The sequence below is a fragment of the Poeciliopsis prolifica genome, unplaced genomic scaffold (genome assembly GCF_027474105.1).
Source record: "Poeciliopsis prolifica strain line A6 unplaced genomic scaffold, Auburn_PproV2 SCAFFOLD004, whole genome shotgun sequence".
In the NCBI taxonomy this organism is placed as follows: Eukaryota; Metazoa; Chordata; class Actinopteri; order Cyprinodontiformes; family Poeciliidae; genus Poeciliopsis; species Poeciliopsis prolifica.
In genome coordinates this window covers 8,660,887-8,681,016 of record NW_026562379.1, presented here as the reverse complement: position 1 = coordinate 8,681,016, position 20,130 = coordinate 8,660,887, and the positions used below count along the sequence as shown (strand labels likewise).

Below are 20,130 nucleotides of genomic sequence, written 5' to 3'. Positions count from 1 at the left end.
AGCAGAGGGTCCACTGTACCTGAACGGTCGGTGTGAAAGTACACCACGTACTGCAGTGTGACCTTAACCTCAAGCCGTCTATGCAAAGCTGGAGCAGATTTTCTGACACATTGGCTGGAAAAAAATAATAATATAAAGAAAACCCAACAATCTAATATTTAACATGGGCTGTCATTTCTTTTCCTTTCTATGTAATATAAAATGTTTGTGAAATAAATACAGATGCAGTGTATTTTTATTTCATTATTTTATTAAAAATTGCTTAAAAAGTGCAGATTATATCAAATAAGCTATTTCGCTCAGACGGCTTTATTTTGCCGTCTTTGTTGCTTCCTTTGCAGGTAGCGAGCTCGAGCCTCGCTGACTGTGGCCTCATTGTTGCGTTTCTCCAGTTTCTTCATGACATCTTCAGCAGAAGCCTCTGTGGAAGGACACATTAATTATTCAGAATTACTTTTTTAGACAAAAACACGTTACTGAAACAATATTTCAAGTGGACAATTGTTCCTCAGAGGACAGAAATATTGGCCACACCTGATCAAAGAACATCTTGGGGACTTAGAAAGGGGCCAAGCAGAAACTGTGCTTTACGTTGACACTAAAGCAAATATCACTCTTTATCTGTATCCTAAAAGAGGGCCCTGCAGAGGATAGTGAGGGGAGCTGAATATGTAATTGCAGAGCCTTCTATGCTTCTGCCATTAAGCAAATGGCATCCCTATACAAAGAAACTGCTTTTGAACTCAAACTATTCAAATCTGATCATTGCTATTAAGACATTTGCTTCATATATTGCCATTATTTTAAAAAGTTTTAATCTGTTCCAAATTTTCTTGTCAACAGATTATTATTTTTTTGCACAAATCTGCTATAGAGCCAAGAGGAGAGGCTCCTTGTTTACTGTTTGTTACACTGAATGACATAATATGGGGAATAAAGTGCTTGCATTCTGAGTTGAATGCTCCACGAGATGTTTTACACTACCAACTACAATTTCATAAAAAGTTTAAACAATTTGGATTTTTCTTCTACAATCTTGTTTTTAGTTAATTTATGAATAAATTTAATCACAGATTAGAAAAAATAAAACAGAAAACACAACTGTCTAAACATCTAAATTAATACTTTGGACACCTTGTTGTCTTTTCGCTGCTTCTCTGCTCTCCCATTTCACCATCTCGTCTTCTGTAACTTCTTGTCTTGCCACACTGCTCAGCTCATACACGTCCACTTCATGGAGTTTGGGTAATAAATCTTTAACCCACTCATAGCGAACAGGACACACCGTCCTGATGTACATCTTGGACGTCACCAGCACATCATGGAAGATGACCCAGTTCAGCTCGACGTCCTGCTCAAACAACTTAAAACAACAAGTAGCGCTTAGGAAGGTATGTAAACAATAACGTGGATTTTTGTTGCCGTCTTAAAATGAAATATAGAAAAAGAATGCTTACTGATGATGATGGATGGATGTGAACCATAGATCCATGACCGTCCATTGTGCAAAACACTTTGCCAACAGACCTGTTACAAAAATATGTATATATGGTTGAGTCACAACTAAAAGAAATCTGAGCAATATGTTCGATTTGAGATTAATCTCAACATCTTGATAATATTAGTGATACCTTCTGGCAACATTGGTGAAGTATCCGGTGCAAAGGCACCGTCTGAAGAGTTCACTTTTATTCCCGTCAAAAGTTTCAACAGGAAAGTCTCTCCTCTGAAAAAATAAGTCTTAAGTTAAATTTATAGCTAGATTATAGCACAATGTGATTATAAAGATGTATATTTACATATTATATGTAAAGACGCTGACAATTCTGCTAAAAGTCTGTAGTTGTATGCACAATAACAATGATAAAATTATGTAAGCATAACCAAAATTGGTATAAACTGTAATGTATGATCAACAATAGAGTACAAATTAATAATCTGCTTTGATATGCTATAATGTAACACTTACTTTCTTGTTTTCCTACTATTGTTGTTTCCCCGCAAGAGTCAATCAAATATTTTGATTCTCATCCCACATGAAGAAGTAGGATGTAGATGTTGTACCTGCTGGAGGCGGAGGAGGATCTCTCTCAGCTGAGTCTCCACACTAAAAGCTGACTTCAGCGCCCTCCAATGGATCCAGTTCTCCTTGCACCAGCCTGATGGCCTGTCACTGCAGAAAGGGGAAGAAAGGGGAAATGTGAGTGTAAAACATGGCCAGACATTTTAGTTGCACAGGACCTTGCCATATCCTTTCCTTACCTGGACTTGCAGGAGTTGAACACACTAAGAAGAGTGGCAAAATCGTTCATGCTGCCGGTTTTAGCAGCCAGTTCTCCATGCTTCTTTGCTGCCTCTTTTTGCTTGTCAGGTTGACCTACAGGGGAAAAATAGAGAGATCTATAAGAAACATTTCTCATGTCTTTATCAAACACCTAGTTTTATACTCCAGAACATAACTTTCCAAAGACCGAAACAGTGGCATTACTAACTATTCGCTTAGGCCATTTCCGATCGTCTCATGTTCTCCAAGATATATTTTATTTTTTCACTGGAAGTTTTCATATTATAAGAAGCTTCAGCAACCGACCTGGTCTGATGAAGATGTTCTCCACAGACAGCATGGCCGCCACAGGGAGCAGCAGGTCCTGGCAGCCCAGTGAGGCGGCTTTAAGCAGAGCCCTGGTGAGACCCGGGTGCAGCGGGAACTCCACCATAAGCTCCCCGAGCTTCGTTACCCTGCCTCTCCTACATCAGAAAGACAATGCCTCATAAGATGCCCGGGAGATCTGCAGAACAGAGCATCAATATGTTCCAACCCTCACCTGTCGATTGCATCAAACTGGTAGAGCTGTTTTAGTGCTTCAAGAATAAGCCTTTCCTCTGGACAGTCTAAATAAGGAAACCTGGAATAAATCAACATTTCTCACTGAATAATTGATCAACCTTAAGCGGCCGAGAAACAAAAACACAAAACAAACCGTGTACCTAATAACATCATGAACACCGAGACATTTCAGTGTGAGGATCACAGCGGTCAGACTCGTCCTCTGAATTTCAGGAATTGTGTATTCCGGCATACATTTCTCCCAGAATTCCTTGGTATAGATCCGAAAGCACTTCCCCGCAGAGGTTCTCCCAGCTCGGCCTGCTCTCTGTTGAGCCTCGCTCCTGTTCAGAGACAATTTACACAATACCCAGTTCAATCTCTTTCCTCGTTGACAAGATCTGTCTCAAGGCAATGTTTGCTCTCAGGATTTACTTTGAAATCGGCACAACCTCCAACACGTCCATGCCCACCCTGGAGTTGTGATTGAGCTGCTTCACAAAGCCGCTGTCTACGATGTACCTAAATGAAATAAAGAAAGGAGAAACGGAAACCTGTCAGAGAGGAGTTATATTTAAAGGAATTGTATCTAAACATGTTTTGTGCTGGCTAGAGTAAAACACTTTCCTCAAACAAACAGTTCTGTGCCACTTTTGACATTGTAATAAAGGTCAGAAATAAAGTGAATAACTTAAAACACAAAACCCAGGTTCCAGTTCTTCTACTGTTAAATCACCAGTATTGTACCGTAAGTATAAACTTACTTGCAGCCCTACTGAAAAAAAAAATATAAAAACAAAATCCTAACATTCCTAGCAAACTTGACCCACTTCCAAGCGGCAGGAAAAGAGGCTAAAGTTAATGGGGTAAAGAATTTAGTGACAAACTACCAAAAGACTAATGACGATTTCAAAGAGAAATGCTGTGAAGAAACAACTATTTCATAATGAGAGGATTGTTTTTCTATTCTATCTTAAGAGATGTACCCAAATTAAAAGTGATCTTTTTTCTATAATTCTTCAGTGTGAGATCATGAGGTAAATGGAAGCAGAAAAGATGAAAACTGTGTTTCTGAGTTTAATTCAGTAAGATGTCTCATTACTCTGCAACTTGCGCTAAAAACAGGTAGGAATGTAGGGATTTGCAAATATATTAAAAGAGTTTAGAAAAACGTTTCAACCCGTGGCACATATTTGTTTGGTATGCTTCCAGGAGGACAAGCTCGACTTACTTAATACCATCGATGGTGAGGGATGTTGCTGCAATGTTTGTTGCTACCACACACTTTCTGATTCCTGGAGGAGGAGCCTGAAAGATCTGCCTTTGCTGATCTGCAACAAGAACAAAAACACCATCGACAGTTATCAGTGACGTCTATATCAGCGCAGATAACATACAGCGACTTCAGGCGACGTACCAGTGGGCATGGATCCATAAAGAGGTAAAATGAGAAGACCCTCCACGGTCCGGTCCTGCACGTCATAACGATAGTCTATATTTTCGGCTTTTTCAAACAACAAGTCACAGGCATGCTCGATCTCTGACTGGCCTGTAATACACAGAGGTCAGTGAAGAGAAACCAAATTTTCACATTTTGTCACATTACAATTAAATACCTCAGCACATTTCATTGGGATTTGTATTAGGATTGATTTCCACAGAATTGTGAGGTAAAAGGAAAATACAAGGGAGAACAAATAAACATCTAAAAAGTGAGGTCTGAGTGAACTTTTGTGGAATCACATTGTAGGTACATACGCTGTTTCCTACAATCTATGTAGGTAAAAGCAAACTACCTTTCACTTTAATTTCTTTCTACGACCCTTTATATTTTTCCATAAGTGCACAATAGTTTCTGTCAAAAGATTTTCCCACCTCAGGTGTGGATGTCTACATCTTTTCCAAAATCACAACTTATTAATGATTTTCTAACACAACCTGTCCACATTTTGAAGGTTGCGGTAGTACCGTAATAAAATGTGAGAAAATACTTTGTCAAGGGTCTTACTATAATGACAATTATCACTATTTACCGGTCAAAAACACCAGAATATCGCCAGCCTTTTCACTGGTGTGCACGTCCAGGGCCACTTTCACCACCTGGAAAGCAAAACAATGCAAAAGTCCTTAAATACCACAAAAAAACAAACAAACAAACAAAACATTTGAAACTACACATAAATGAGACAATACCTCTTTGACATAAAAGGTGCTTTCTACATCTTTTGGACCTACAGCTGTGCCAAACATGGATGCCACAGGGAAAACCCTCCCAGGAATTTCAAAGACTGGACAGTTGTTGAAGAAAGAAGAAAGTTTATCGGTTTCCAACGTGGCGGACATCACCACCACTTTAAGCGGAAAGGATCGTCGCTTCATGGCCTCGCGAGGATTTGAGAAAACCTTCTTTAATAAACCCAGAAGAATGTCCTGTAATGAGAAAACGCAGCGGCTCAGTACAACAGAAGGAGAAAGCGATTAAGCACACCTGCATAGTAATGTAAATGTACCGTATTCAGACTGCGTTCATGGACTTCATCCAGTATTACAACGCTGTACTGGGAAAGCGCCGAATCTGCCAGGACTTCTCGGAGCAAACATCCGTCTGTCATGTACTTCAGCACAGTGTCCTGCCACAAACAGTGGGTTCAATCATACTGAACAGAAATGATTCAGTTCATTTTGCATGTAGGACAACAGTGATCACTCACTTGTGACGTGCAATCATCAAATCGCACTTGGTATCCAACCTCTCTCCCCAGAGTGCACTTCATCTCCTGAGCGACCCTCTGAGCTACGGTGATGGCAGCCACACGACGAGGCTGGGTGACGCCAATTTTACCATCCTTACAAAAACCTACTCACACAGAGGAATTAAAAGTAAAACGTATCACTTAAAAACATGAAAAATATTGATAAAACTAACCAAACACATAGCTAGAAAGATAGGCTCAGTTCATAAACATTGGAGCTGCTCTATTACATATTTAGAGAAAATTTAAAAAAAGGTATTTTTGAGTCAAATACACAAAGTTCCTCATTAAGTTAAAGAAAGAAAATAAATTATTATTATTATAGACAAATATCTGACTTGTATTTGTTCATTTTGGACGTTTCATTAATCCTGTAAATGCAAACACTTGTCACATATGAATGTTTTATTCTTGAAAGCAGTGGTTCCAACCACTAAACCCCAGGAAAGTTCTCCATATCTGAGATTTGGTGACTGTGAAAACCACTGGAGTAAAATGAACTCACATTCATATTAATAACATTAGCTGGAGTTCATTTAAGCTTTGGAAAATGGTGCCTTATCCTGATGACAGTGGTCTGTTTTAAGGGTCCATTCAGAAATGGTATTCTGCTGCCCATAACCAGGTTATCCGATCGCAACATTGGGCAGTACAATAGCGAACCCTCAAAGAAGGAGTTTCTCTAACACTAAAATAGAGTTTATTCGTTCCAACGACATCTTACCTGCCTGATGCAGGTACTGAGGGAGCTGTGTGGTTTTCCCGCTTCCCGTTTCTCCGGTCACTATGAAGAAAGTGCTGTTTCTGACCGCCTGAATCAGCTTGTTTTTGTGCTGATATATCGGCAGCTGCTTCGGCTCGCAGTCTTTGGGCGTCCATCTCGTTTGTTTGGACATAGCCGGGAACTTTAACTGCCGAAGAACAAACTAAGACACACGACAAGACCTCAAGCTCCTCGAGCAAAGTAAAAGTTTCTAAATAAGCTCCGACGGGGAATAAAACTTCCCAACATTTTAAACCACGCGTTGAAAAGACGACGCGATACCTCGAACACTTCCGTAAACCGACCTCTTCTAATTTGCCATTGGCTCTTCTTGGATCACATGACACAAAAGTACCTACCAAAATAAAATACAAAACATAAGCCCAAATAATTTAATTCACACGCCAGACACATTTTTAGAACACAACTTCAAGACATCAAGGTATATTCAAACATGCCAACCAATAAATAACATACTTGAGTTTCATAATTTTAAGAAAAGTAGCCATATTGTTCTTGCTAAAGACACAATCACGAAAGTCAACGTATTTAAGGATTCCCTACCCACTGTGCACATCTAGAAGTTATAATTAAATAGTTCAAGCTAAACTAAACGGCTAAATATTATATGTAGTCAAGTCATCAAATCAAGGAAGATTTTAATCTAATGTTTAAGGTCATTTGAGCTACTGTTAACATGTAAAGAGTCATTTTAGCAAAGATTTTGGTAAACTGCTTCTGAAAAACTTTATTTAGTAGTAGAGAAAGGGGGGGTAAAATACTTTTTTTACCCATTTATTTGTACAAGAAAAATAGTAATTCATTGTTCTACCACTCTACAGCTGTGTCTGGCAGACTTTGCAACTCTGCCAGAATCAAGGCATCAAGAATAATAGCATACCATAGATGGTTGCTCTGCACAAGGCGTATTTTTGTTTCCAGTTTGAAACAGTGACTAAATTTCTGAGACTATTGAAACACACAAGACGGAAACTAGTTGTTCCCCATCTGAATGTTTTTAGGAGATACAGAAGAGGTCAATGCTCTGAAAGCTGCTCTCTCCTGTTACCGGTAGGATTCTTTTTTTGTGTATGCTTCCCTGTATGATAAACAGAAGAAGTTTAGTTTAGTTTATGCAAAATATTAACATTTATACAGGTACAATGACTGTGACTATTTAATTGAACAACTGATTACATCATGTGTGACAAGAGTGCCTTTAAAATTACATTTTTTGTAAGCAACTTGGTCCCTTACAGATCTCTATATTTCAGTGGAAATGCACCTGTTGGGGAACAGGAGAAATGTTTATAAAAATCTCATAATAAAGCAATAGTTTTAAACCTACACATTTCTGTATGTATGAGACATGCCTGGTTTTTGAAAATTGAAAGTTTCACAAATGAGAAGAGCTTGTCAACAAACCATTTGTGATGGGATGGATTTGCTCTTTCTTTAACAGAAACTGACAACACAACTGCTCTGAGGCCATCACTGGCAAAGGGGCAGTGATGCCTACCAAGAACAGTTTGTTCTGTTTTAGTTGACTATAAAGTTTGTTTGGCAATATTTGAGGTATCTCCCAAACTTGTTCATTAGTCCTAATTACCCTTTAACAAGAAGGTTCCATCTCTACGGGTCATGTGACTCCTCAGTTGGAGTCGCCCAGCAGTTCTTCAGCAGCAGGGATAAGTCCAGGTCGTCATATTTGATAATAAATACCTCCACATACAGAGGCTGACCCAACTCCATTAGCATAGAGGTGGTGCTGGTGGACTAAAACGATCTGTAAGAGGAATCTGTATGGAAGAAAAAAAGACTAATCAAAACACTGTTTACTGTACTTTCCACCTTCCATTTTCCTGTTGCAGACTGGATGATCTTTGGCAGTGCCATGATGACCACTTTGAAACTAATCACAGATTTCTGTTAAATTGATATTAATAAAAAATAAAAAAACAAAAAATATTTCCTGAAGGACAAATTAATGCAAATAAATGCAAATTATTTTGTCAGAAGCTCACTTGTCTTGTCACAAAACACCAAATGGAAGCTACTGTAAAGATGATGAAGGAGTTTGTTTCTCTGAGGAAATAGCGACAACGTCATGCTACAGCAAAAACCTGGTGATATCCGCCTTGTTCATCTGTGTGACACAAACAAGTGCATAGAAAACCACAAGCGCTTCAAGGCCAAGTGTCACTGTAAATGCAAAGTATCTGACTTCCCTAGCACATAAATGCTGAATGGAAGACGGAAAAAAATTCTCTTTTGATATGTACACAGATATCAAGTTGTCATTGCAAAACAGTGTGTTGTTGGTGGCAGTAATGTGAAACGTTGGTCGATGTCGCTCTGATGCAGCACGAGCTTCATGTTTCAGGTAAAGCAGCGACAGAGACGCCAATATAACCAAAATAAAGTCTGTGATGTTGGTCTTCATTGGGTGCTTTTTGTCTTCTTTTGTTTTGTTGATGTTGCTGAAGTTCTGTGTGACAGGTGGAGCAGGTGGTTCTCATTCACTTTGATAGGTCCCAGGAGACAAAAGTCACTATATATACCAGAGGGAGTACGGCTGACAAATCTAAGTCAGTGCTCTTTAGGAAGTTGGAGATTTTTATCTCTGCCACTGCAAACTGACTGCAGATACAAGTCTGCATTTTTTTTCTCATTGTCTGAAAGTTACAGAAGTATTGAATTGTATCTTTACACCAAATTATACATTAAAGCAATTTGTTTTGTATTAAAGTGCACCAGTTTTAATAGGCTTGATTGGAACACAGTATGCAAATCAATACTCAGTTTACTTATAAGGCGAGAGAAAAGAAAAACAATCATGTAATAGTTTTTATGAAAAGAGCTATGACTGCTCAGATTTAACAGTCACACTTGTTAAGGGTACATTGTTCACTTGCCACCAGCTGCGCCCCCAGGGGGAGCAGGAGAGTAATGGCATATTTATTTATATTAGTACAGCTCTGGAAAAAATTAAGAGACCACTGTACTGAACCGCATTGAAAACCTCATGGTTATTCCACCAAGTATTTTTTTTCTGAACCCTTTCAGAGTTAAAACATTAGCATTGTTTCTAAATGAATATGAACTTTTTATTTGCTGTCTGAAAGTGCTGCATCTTTTTCATTATTCCTCTCTCACCTCTAGAAAAACAGCCCACGACAAGATGATGCTGCACCTTGTGGTGTAGCTACAAATAGTACAAAGTACAAAGCTATGACTAAACTGCTTAACTTACAAGTCTTTCAGGGAGAACTGTATATTTGACACAGAAGCCAACAAGCTTCAAATATTTAAACAATAGGACAGTCTTGTGACTTTCTGTAAAGACTCATTTACTTTCTCTCAAAAATGTTCATGTTAGACAGGCGGTGATTTTTCTGTTCAAATTAGATGGACAAAAGATAAACCTTGATTTCTTTCAACCACTGTGTCTAAACACTGAAAGTTATGCGTTATTTTACATCTCCATTCTTTCATGAGACAAAAAACGATAGTATAGAAAAAGTTTTTATTTATGACTTATGTATTTTTTTATTATTAAAAAGCTTTAAAGATACAAGATACAGAAAAATGTATTGCAGTTAGACTTGAAAACAACATAATCAGTAAATATCTATCAGTATCAAAAAAAAAAAAAGCAGACTCCTGAATCGTCTAGAGTCGGTTGAGTTGGTCTGTGCTCCTGTTGTAAATGGGGTTTTTGTATTCACACGCTGAGGAGGAGTGGAAAAAGTGGGAGAGCAGTTCAGTGCACGTAATGATTTCATTGCTAACATGATGCACAGATGAAGTCAGCACTCACAGTCTTTGGGTTTTCTCCTGCCCATCCCTGCTGTGCAACCAGACAAATACAAAAAACAGATGAGCTAACATATTGTTAGTGTTTTTACACTGTATTGTGTTTTCACCCCAATTCTACATTGTAATTATGTAGAATTGTAATTAACGATATGATGTTAGAAACCCTGGATACCTCTATTATTCTCTGCTTGTGCTGCCCTGGCTTGCTGCTTACGGATCTCTCCCTGGTTTGCTGTGAAGGAAAACAGATAAGTAACTCACCCGATAGAAACAACAGGAGAAAATACGAACACACATTTTAGCATTACCATAAAAATGGCGATTTATACTGGCTTGTCGTAACCTGCTGAAGAGCTCTGCAGAGAGAGGAGACATTTACTCCATGGCAGATTAATTCAGAGGTCATTAACACTATAAAAAGTGACAATAATAAAGCACCTAAATGAAATCTCTGCTTTGTCCTCTGACTTTCCTCTCTTTGAAACTTGAACTCATCCAGATTTGGATAAATTCCAATCCCACTCTGATCAGGCTGATTCCCATCCTGGCGCTGTGCAGCTCCTGGTTGGCCAATTGGATTTCTGGATGCGTTTAAGTACTGGTCATCATTTTCTGTTGTTTACGATAAAAAAAAAGAAAACATTGTCACCTAGTTGCTCAGGTTGTCGGTAGCTGCTAACGTCTGCAGAGGCTTTCTTAGCAAAATAGCTAAATATCTAAAATAGAAACTGAATAAAGAAAGGAGATACGTGTGAACTCACCATAAACAAGATTATTGTCAAGATTGTTGCCTCCTGGTAAGGGAAGCACACAAATGTAGTGAGGCTTGTGCTTTCTCTGTATTTTCAAGACAGAATTATACTACCATTTCTAATTAGATGCAATTTAAATGAATAGAGAGATTATGTAATGTCACCATGTGCTTGTGTTCAATGTTACCTGTTGGAGGTCTGTTTACGCCGCCTTCTTGTGGTGGAGCACTGGGACCTGCTGTGACATGTTATATCACAGAGGAATTTATGTTATCAGAAGATAAACATAATATTTTAAAGTGTCAAAACCTGGGAAAATAGAAAAAAGATACCCATTCCATCCCTCTCCTTTCATTTCAGTAATAATAATACAAAATTTAAAACGTCTTTTATCTATTTTCATTCTCAACTATTTGGATGTTATAAATCTGGTAAGACCATCCAGTGTACTGTAATTATAAGAAAGCCTGCAACAGTCAATTCTAAGGTCTTTATTGCCTATTTGAGGCTTCAATTTTAGCTTTATTTAGATTGATGAAACAATATTTTTGAATAAGTGAAAGTCAAAAATCCATTTCCATTGCTATCTTTGAAAATACAGTACATTTCAAAGATAGAAAAAACTTTTTTCAAATTAGCTATACTAGGAATGAGCAACTTTGGATATATTTATTGAGGCTTGAAATATTTACACAAAATATTATGACTTCCACAACTGGTAAATGAAAAATATATGACATTATAAACATAACAGTCGCTCCAAACAAATGACAAAATTCTTGTGCTATGAACATTACTTTTTGCCTGATGTGCAAAACATGTTCTAAATTTATTCCTTTTGTTTGTTTGTTTGTTTTTTTTGAAGAAATACAAAGTTTTTCCATTGCGTCCTTGAGTAATTTTTATTAACCTTCTGGTTCCTATTAGAAAACTGTTTTCCATTTTACCTTCCCAGAACATAATTCTGTGCAACAAACTCATGAAATGTGAGGCCAAATTGTCAAGCGTAAAGTACGTGTAGGCCACAAAATAATAATTGCTATTTAGTTATTTTTTCAAACTTTTGTAAAAAAGGATCTGTGAGTCCCTGTAGCACCAACACTTAAAAGGTGTCTCATGTCTTTAATATAGAAACAGAAAGTTATGTATTATTTTTACATTAACTGTGTTCTATTTCTTATGGTGTAGAAGTCTTTTCAGCTTTTTTTTGTTCAGTTTAGCGTGAAATTTGGACCACCCTATGCCAGCAGATTTCCTTGATGGATGAAAATACTTGTGATTCATGTGAATGGTACCTCCTTAATATTAATTTTCTTCACTGATGCATCGTTTATTTTTTGCTATTCAATGTTTTGAATTTTTGCTATTCAAAACATAAAGTCCATAAAATTAATATTGAAGAAAATCTGAGTGATTTTTTTTTAAACTTCATGTATTTTAAAACTTCAAAATACTAACCCTAGCCTTCAGAATTTCTGTGGATTATACTTTCTGTGACATTATGACATACATACCTACAGTCCCACTGACTGTATCGATCACATCATCAGGCCCACTTTTGCTGGAAAGGCCTGAAAAAGAAAAACGTAATGTAAAGAGATGTGCTAAATATCCAATATTTATATCTTATCTAAGAATTGAAATTACAGTAACTTTAGTTATTAGAGTTGTCAAAATAATTTAAACATACATATATTCAATAATTATATGTACATATACCTCAAAATTAATACAAATTGACCCAGTCACATTTCCCAAATAGTCACACTTCTTTCAGCAGTAACTTCTAAACCTCTTTCAAGCTGCAGCTAATTTTACAGTTTGCTAATAAGCACTCTCATGTTGTTACTATTTTTTCTTTCTGGTAAGAAAGAACCTTGTGCCTTCAGAAATGTTCATGAGAATGGTGTGGAGTATTTTCCTCATCCGACGATGATGTTTGAAGTTTTGATATTGTGACAAAAATAAAAAAAATAAGAATACTCACAATTATATTTCAAACAGCAGAAGTAGCCAAAAAGGCTGAGGAGGATCAGTGCAGCTGCACCAGTACAGATGATGATCAGAACATGCATCTCACCTGCACAGCAAGATGTGGTTTTATAAAGATGGGTTTACAGGAAACAATAACTCATTCAATTGGCCTGTGTTTTGTGTTTAGTCTTTGAGGTCTGAAACCATAGAAAAGAAGATCATATGAGCCCCTGCACAGGCTGTATTGACAAAACTAAGAAACTGGAGGGCTACATTTTTCTAACAAGCAACTCCATTCGGAAAACAATTAGTCCCCTGTTTGCAGCAGTGCAACTCCAGATCTAAGTTTTTCAGCAAAACTATGACAATAGAATAGCTTTTCTGTAAGACCTGGTTAGAAAAGGCTTTGACTAGGCCAGATTTGAGTTTTAAAAAATTAACACGTTTGCCCATGGAAAGACGGACCATTTTTCCTTCACTTATGAGAGCCTGGATGACTGATATAACGGTATTCATGTGACAGGAGAATAGTGCTAACTAAAAAGAGCCAAGTATTGCAGAGACCTCAGGAAATTGCTCACATCAATAGACAGAAGGAAAAACACAATAATAAACATAAGCTTAAAATACTTTTCCACTGCTCACTTAAACAATTAAAAACACAAATTCAAAAAGGAAAAGGTCAGAATATTTCTCATTCTTTAAACCTCTAGTTCTTAGATATTGGTTTGATATTGTCATGACAGTTTTGAAACCTACTAAATTACAATTGATGTGTAAACAATATCAAATAAAAGTAAAGTTTACTTTAAATGTTTAGAACAGATAAATGTGTGGATGTGCCAAAACTTTCTCCAGCTGACCAAAAACAAAACTGAAGTCATTATTTTTGGACCTAAAGAGGAACGATATAGAGTCAATGCACAGCTTCAGTTATTACAACTAAAAACTAGCGATCAGGCCCGAAACCTGGGAGTAGTGATGGACTCGGACTTGAACCTTGCGAGCCACATAAAGACAATTACAAAGTCAGCCTTCTATCACCTGAAGAACATCTTCAGGATTAGAGGACTAATGTCTCAGCCAGATCTAGAGAAACTCATTCATGCGTTTATCTTTAGTCGCATTGATTATTGTAACAGCGTCTTCACAGGCCTGTCCAACAAATCAATCAAACAGCTGCAGCTGATCCAGAACGCTGCTCCTCGCGTTTTCACTAAAACCAGGAAGATAGAGACATAACACCAGTTTTAAAGTCCCTCCACTGGCTCGCTGTAGCTCAAAGAATAGACTTTAAAATACTGTTGTTAGTTTATAAATCACTGAACGATTTAGCACCACTGTGATGGTCTGACCAGCAAACTCAAGGACAAAGGCATAAAAAAATAACTATTTAATTTTTCAAAGAGTTTAAAGATTTTTTACAACAAATTTCAAAAAGAAATAAGAAAAATGGGCCCAAGAAATAATCAACCAAAGCATACCAACTCAACAAACAAAAACTAACTGACTCTTCTCAATGAACACACAGGGGAATTTATATACAAAGGCTAGCCTACACACACACACACACAAGGAGGGGTGGGGGAGCAAACAAAAACAACCAATACATAAACATAAATAAATTCAAATCACAACATTTTACTTTAACACAACTATAAAACAAAACAACCTAACACCATAAATATTATAACAATAGAGTGAGAGGAAGATGTCAACAGGGCGGGAGGAGGAGTCTTCCACATCAAATTCCCTGCTTCCCGCAGCCTGATGGTTCGTTCCAATTAGTGGTTTGAGACAATCTCCTCCCAGAAAAAGTGATATAACCAATATAAATATTATCAATATAAAACATTAACTAAATACTAACACTAAAGAAAAGAACACTTTACACTGAGAAGATGGAGGAATCTCCACAACCACAATACATCAAAGATCTGCTGTTGTTGTATCAACCTTCCAGACCTCTCAGGTCTTCTGGTTCTGGACTGCTTTGCATCCCCAGAACCAGAACCAAGAGAGGAGAAGCAGCTTTCAGCATCTATGCACCAAAACTTTGGAACAAACTTCCAGACAACTGTAAAACAGCGGAAACCCTGACTTCCTTTAAATCGCAACTAAAAACACACCTGTTTAGAATTATATTTGAAATGTAATATGTAACAATGTATTGTCTATTATATGTTGCATGACTTTGTGTTCTTGTGTTTATGATGTAAAGCACTTTGAAATGCCTTGCTGAAATGTGCCATACAAATAAAATTTGATTTGATTTACCTTTGTCTTTGGATAACTTCACTTCAATGCATTTATTGCTCTGCCTGCAGTAGTAAGAACCTATATCAGAGTTTTGGAGCGCATCAATGATGATAGAGTAATTCCTCTTTGGAGCTTGGATGGGAAAGGTTTTCACTCGCCCAGATCTGGGGTCCAGATAAATGATGCGCCCCTTAGATGAGAGACGAACCAGGTCCACATTTTGTCCATCTTCCTGAGTCCATTCAACCCAGCTGGAGTCTTTTGATGAAAAGTTGCAGGGCAAGCGGACAGAAGAGCCAAGTGCAGCAATGACTTCATGTGTCTTACAGACATTCTCAATATCTTGTTCACCTAAATAGTAGGAAAACAAGAAAGAGCCAATAAATTCACAAGGCATGAAAATGCAACAAAGTGCACAGAAGAGCCAAGTGTAGTGCTTATTTTTATGAGTTTTTAGTCTTCGTCACCTGAATGAAATATAACAGTTTCATAAAAAACAAAAAAATGAATAATAATAAACTTCTATATACTTGTATCAGTCTCAGTTTGTCAATTAAAAAAAATAATATGTGTTTCAATGAAATGACTTCTTTTTCACATAATAAATTAGACTTAGACTTAGACTTGACTTTATTGATCCCTTGGGAAGACTCCCTCTTTTAAAATAAGCATAATTGTTATGAGGCCTAAATTTCTGTATTATTTGTTATTATTCTGATCTAATATTCTAATCATAATTGTTGTCTACTGTAGAGTTAGTGGGAAATCACCAAAATTAATTGAAAATAAGCTTGAAAAACACTGCAATATTAATCTGTATATTGCTTTACTCTGTGAATGTGGTTAATGAAATAGACAAACTTTTCAATAATGTTTTACTTTCTGTTCGTCACTTTTCTGTTTCGATCAGACCTCGGGAAGTGGTGGAGATTAATGATAAGTTATAGTTTTAAACAAAAGGGGAGGAAAAATTACAAATCTTAATTGCTTGAATGGTGTTGCTAGTGCTTTTGTACCACCTGTATCTGTTCAGTCTCATATGTTAAACTACAGCTCCACATTTGTAAGTAAAGAATTTTAAAAGATTTTGTACTTTACACATTTACTTCACTAACATGTGAGATTGGTGCATTTTAATGTCGTTTTAACTTGATTACTAAGGAAAATGTGTTTATATGACATTCTTTAAGCAGAAGCGTAAAATGGTTTCTTCATAAGTATGAAATGGAAGTAGGGTGAGAGACAACTGCAGTGCATGGGCGTGGAATGTGGTTACCGAATGACAAATGTGAGAACTATCCTACTGCTATCTGGACCCATCAGAACACGTCTTTTCTCTCTTCTACACCTTAAGCTCAATTTTGACTTTTCAAACGGCGTTTTCTTTGGTTTTTATATATTGATTTCTCGAGGCAGATGTGTAGTTTGACTTGTCTTTCGAATGCGTATATTAAAAACATCTGCTTTTATTATTAAAGACATTACTGTGGCGACAATCAATGTGTATATCTTTTTCAATAGTAATTCAACAAAATATGTTCAGTTCCTTTTTTGTTCATCCAAGATTTCCTCTTTAAAAATGGTGGCCAAATCTGCCATGTTATGTTTTAATAATGCATTAGGTGGTTCTAATCAATCAGGTCATTGTAATTTGGGCATTCTCCCAGAGAAGCCCTTTAATTTGGTTATTTACAAACTACTAAGCTACTCTCTGCATTTTGGAGAATAGCTCAAAGGTTATCAATTCACTGAATCGAAAACATAAATATTGAAAACCTTGTTTAGGAAAAACTTTACTGCAATACCATTTAGTGAATTGTTGTCCTGAATAGACAGTAGGAAGCACATGAACATAAACTTACAGCACTAATGTAGAAAATAAAAATATTTTATGGCAGATATTTTTATTCTGTAACCCAAATAAATGTAAGGTCCAAGAGAAACAGCTTACCTTTGTCTTCGGACAACTTCACTTCAATGCATTCATTGCTCTGCCTGCAGTAGTAAGAACCTATATCAGAGTTTTGGAGCGCATCAATGATGATAGAGTATTTTCTCTCTGACACTTGGATTGGAAATGTTTTCACTCGCCCAGATCTGGGGTCCAGATAAATAATGCGCCCCTTAGATGAGAGACGAACCAGGTCCACATTTTGTCCATCTTCCTGAGTCCATTCAACCCAGCTGGAGTCATTTGATGAAAAGTTGCAGGGCAAGACCACAGAAGAGCCAAGTGGAGCGCTGACTGTATGTGTCTTACAGGCTCCTTCACCTGAATGAATTGCAAAAGTTTCATAAATAAAAACCAAATAAATACATAACAATGAACTTATGAGTTCCAGAAGTGTGCATCCCAGAGAACACTTGCTCCAGGTGAACAGTCTGCTCAGTTATCAGTTTCAGTTTGTCAAATAAACTCATATTTAATTAATTAGAATATGTGTGTAGAAAGAGGAAATGATCATAATTAGCTGACAAAAAGCTTGTGGAATATTGAGCTTTATTAAAACTCATTGGATTTGAATGATTGATTAAAAAAATATTAAAGCGCACAACTGTTTTTTGAAGGTTCTTTTCATGTGGCCCACTAGAGTGTAGACTGCAGGCCGGCCGTCGGGCCGGGAGTTTGACACATCTGACCAAGATGTTATCAGCTACATCAACCCCAGAGGAGACCATGACTCCACAGGCTTGAATATTGAAAAACAATCAGAATCTGAACCCTAATGGCTGTGTCATCGTGGGAAAAAGTAAATCTGAACAGATGTTTTCTGGTTTTTCCACTTTACCATGTGGTGTCTTTAAAAAAAATAAATAAATAAAATAAAAACTTTTTCCAATAAAAACTTTTTCCAAGATCTGCTTCTCCCTGTTTCATACTGAGACCAGAGACTCTCATGGGAATGTTTTCATTTTGTTTTTGTTGTTTGATTTCTGATTGGGTCAGACGTTGGGATGGGGTTTGCTTATAAACTGTTGTTTCAAAAGCAGGAAAAAGAAAATGTTAATTGCATTAATTGTGTTGACTATGCTTTTGTACCACTTGTATCTGTTGAGCCTGATATATCAAACTACATCTCCAAATTTGTAAGTAAAGACTTTTTGAAAAATTATATATTACATTTTTAGTTGACCAACATGTGAGATTATGATTCAAATTCAAAAATACTCTATTGATCCCAGGGGCAAATTAAATATTGTTATAAATCATATTAATTCATATTCTTCAAAGAGTTATTGTAGTTAGTGATGGCTGTTGGCACGAAAGATCTCTCGTAGTGCTCTGCATTTTAATGTGATTTTAGCTCCATGATGCAATTCTTTAAGCAGAAGTGTATGAAATGGTTTCTTCATGAAATAGAAATAGGATGAGAGAAAACCGCAGTGCGTGGGTGCAGAATGTGATCACCGATTGTGGAGGTGAGAACTGTCTTCTTGCTATCTGGACCCATCAGGGCACACTCTTTCTTCTTTTTTCCACACTTTAAATCTTTATTGTTCAAACTGAGTTTTCTTCTGTTTTTATTCATTTCTTAAAGTAGCTGTTCAACTTGATTTGTCTCTCTTAAAAACACTTTTCCTTTTACTATTCAAAACATTATTTTGATAACAATCTATGTGGATATTTTTTTAATAGCCATTTAGTCAAATATTTTTAGTTCCTGTTTTCCCACTACAAAAGCATTTCCTCCTTCAAAATGGTGGTATATGTCTGTCCTTTTAGGCAGTTTTTAATTAGTCAGGTCAGAGTAGTTTTGGCAGCGTTCATCCCCTCCGTCAAAAGCCATTTTTGATTTGGTTATTTAAAGAGCACTAAGCGAATCTCTGCATTTGGCGATAAATGCTAATCGTCTTCTTTCTTATTAAAATAACTCAGAGATTATCAATTCACTGAAACTTAAATCTAAATGATGAAGCGTTGAAAACTTTAAACAGTGGAAACCCCCACACTCAACTAGTGTTAAGTGAAATTGTTAAATTTCACGTTACACTGGTGATTTGAATGTGACGCAAAAGGTCTTTCAAATGAAAGTACCAATTTGTTAGCTTGGATAAATCCTAGAGTATATATTTCTTAACCAAGACCTGAGGTTTGCTGTTTAAATATAGTCCTGGGCATGCTGCCTGTGGATATGTGAATTATTTCAGGGAAAACTTCAAAGTCAATAAAAGTATGATTGCTATAAATAGATCATCTATTTTAACACTGCTCTACACTCCTCACAGTTTAAATGTAAAAAAGGTCTTACCTTTTGAAATGACACACAGCACCCAGAGGGCAAAAAAGGGAATCCACTTGTCTGCTTTCATTGTCACCATTTCACACAGTGTTTAAAAGCAGCAAGACGTGGCTGCTTTAACCTCTCTGTGCATCATGGGACAAAACCACAAGACCACTCCAGCTCGACTACATCACTTAGTCACCTGCATATTTCTGCAAGGTTTCATTTTGTACAGCAGTCAACTCAACACCAAAACTTCAACCTTTTCAAACTTGATGGTGATCATGTTTGGCTTTAAACTTTTTACGGTTTACTATTTAAACCATGCAGGTAGTGCAGAAAGGACATAACGTGAAAGCTGCCTCCACATCCTGTTGAAGCTTGCTGACATTTCCTGAGTGACAGACCTCCAAATGTGAGATAAGTGCAATTTCTAGCCAGCTTTCCTGTCCTTTGTGCCTTTCTGTCACAGTTTACCTGAACAACAATTGCTTCTCAGCAACACTTGGTTAGTCAGTTAAAAAGACTTTTAAATACATTTCTGAAAAGTTAAATACAGAATCTCTTTTTCCACTGCTGCATCCTCTTGTCTGACCTTGGCAGAGTTGTGGTTATTTGAGTTGAAAGCAAACCATAGTTTCCTCTGATGCATTGATGCAGGCCTGGGTATGTGCAGATACCTCACAACCAATGCTGAATCTGAGTGAATGACTTTTCCTCAGAGAAAAGTTGTTTCACAAATCTGTACACAAAATTGCCA

General features: G+C 36.9%; 2 protein-coding genes across 2 annotated transcripts; both read right to left on the bottom strand.

Annotated features, from left to right (window-relative positions):
• Positions 1-238: 238 nt before the first annotated feature.
• On the bottom strand, positions 239-6,642 carry dhx40 (DEAH (Asp-Glu-Ala-His) box polypeptide 40). The gene is made up of 17 exons (XM_055029062.1): positions 6,305-6,642; positions 5,539-5,684; positions 5,338-5,457; positions 5,021-5,257; positions 4,861-4,927; positions 4,245-4,376; positions 4,059-4,158; positions 3,263-3,349; positions 2,989-3,171; positions 2,826-2,906; positions 2,591-2,748; positions 2,263-2,377; positions 2,065-2,173; positions 1,632-1,726; positions 1,458-1,527; positions 1,135-1,363; positions 239-421 (listed from the first exon to the last, which is right to left on the bottom strand). The coding sequence occupies exons 1-17, from the start codon at positions 6,474-6,476 to the stop codon at positions 300-302; spliced, it is 2,223 nt and encodes a 740-aa protein (XP_054885037.1). The 5' UTR covers positions 6,477-6,642; the 3' UTR covers positions 239-299.
• A 3,244-nt stretch (positions 6,643-9,886) lies between these two features.
• Positions 9,887-19,458, bottom strand: LOC129359226 (uncharacterized). The gene is made up of 12 exons (XM_055028695.1): positions 19,398-19,458; positions 17,099-17,419; positions 15,166-15,498; positions 12,902-12,994; positions 12,429-12,485; positions 11,102-11,149; positions 10,924-10,956; positions 10,601-10,774; positions 10,471-10,518; positions 10,335-10,394; positions 10,164-10,193; positions 9,887-10,074 (listed from the first exon to the last, which is right to left on the bottom strand). Exons 1-12 carry the CDS (start codon positions 19,456-19,458, stop codon positions 10,016-10,018), a joined length of 1,317 nt encoding a protein of 438 aa, XP_054884670.1. The 3' UTR covers positions 9,887-10,015.
• Between the last annotated feature and the right edge of the window lie 672 nt (positions 19,459-20,130).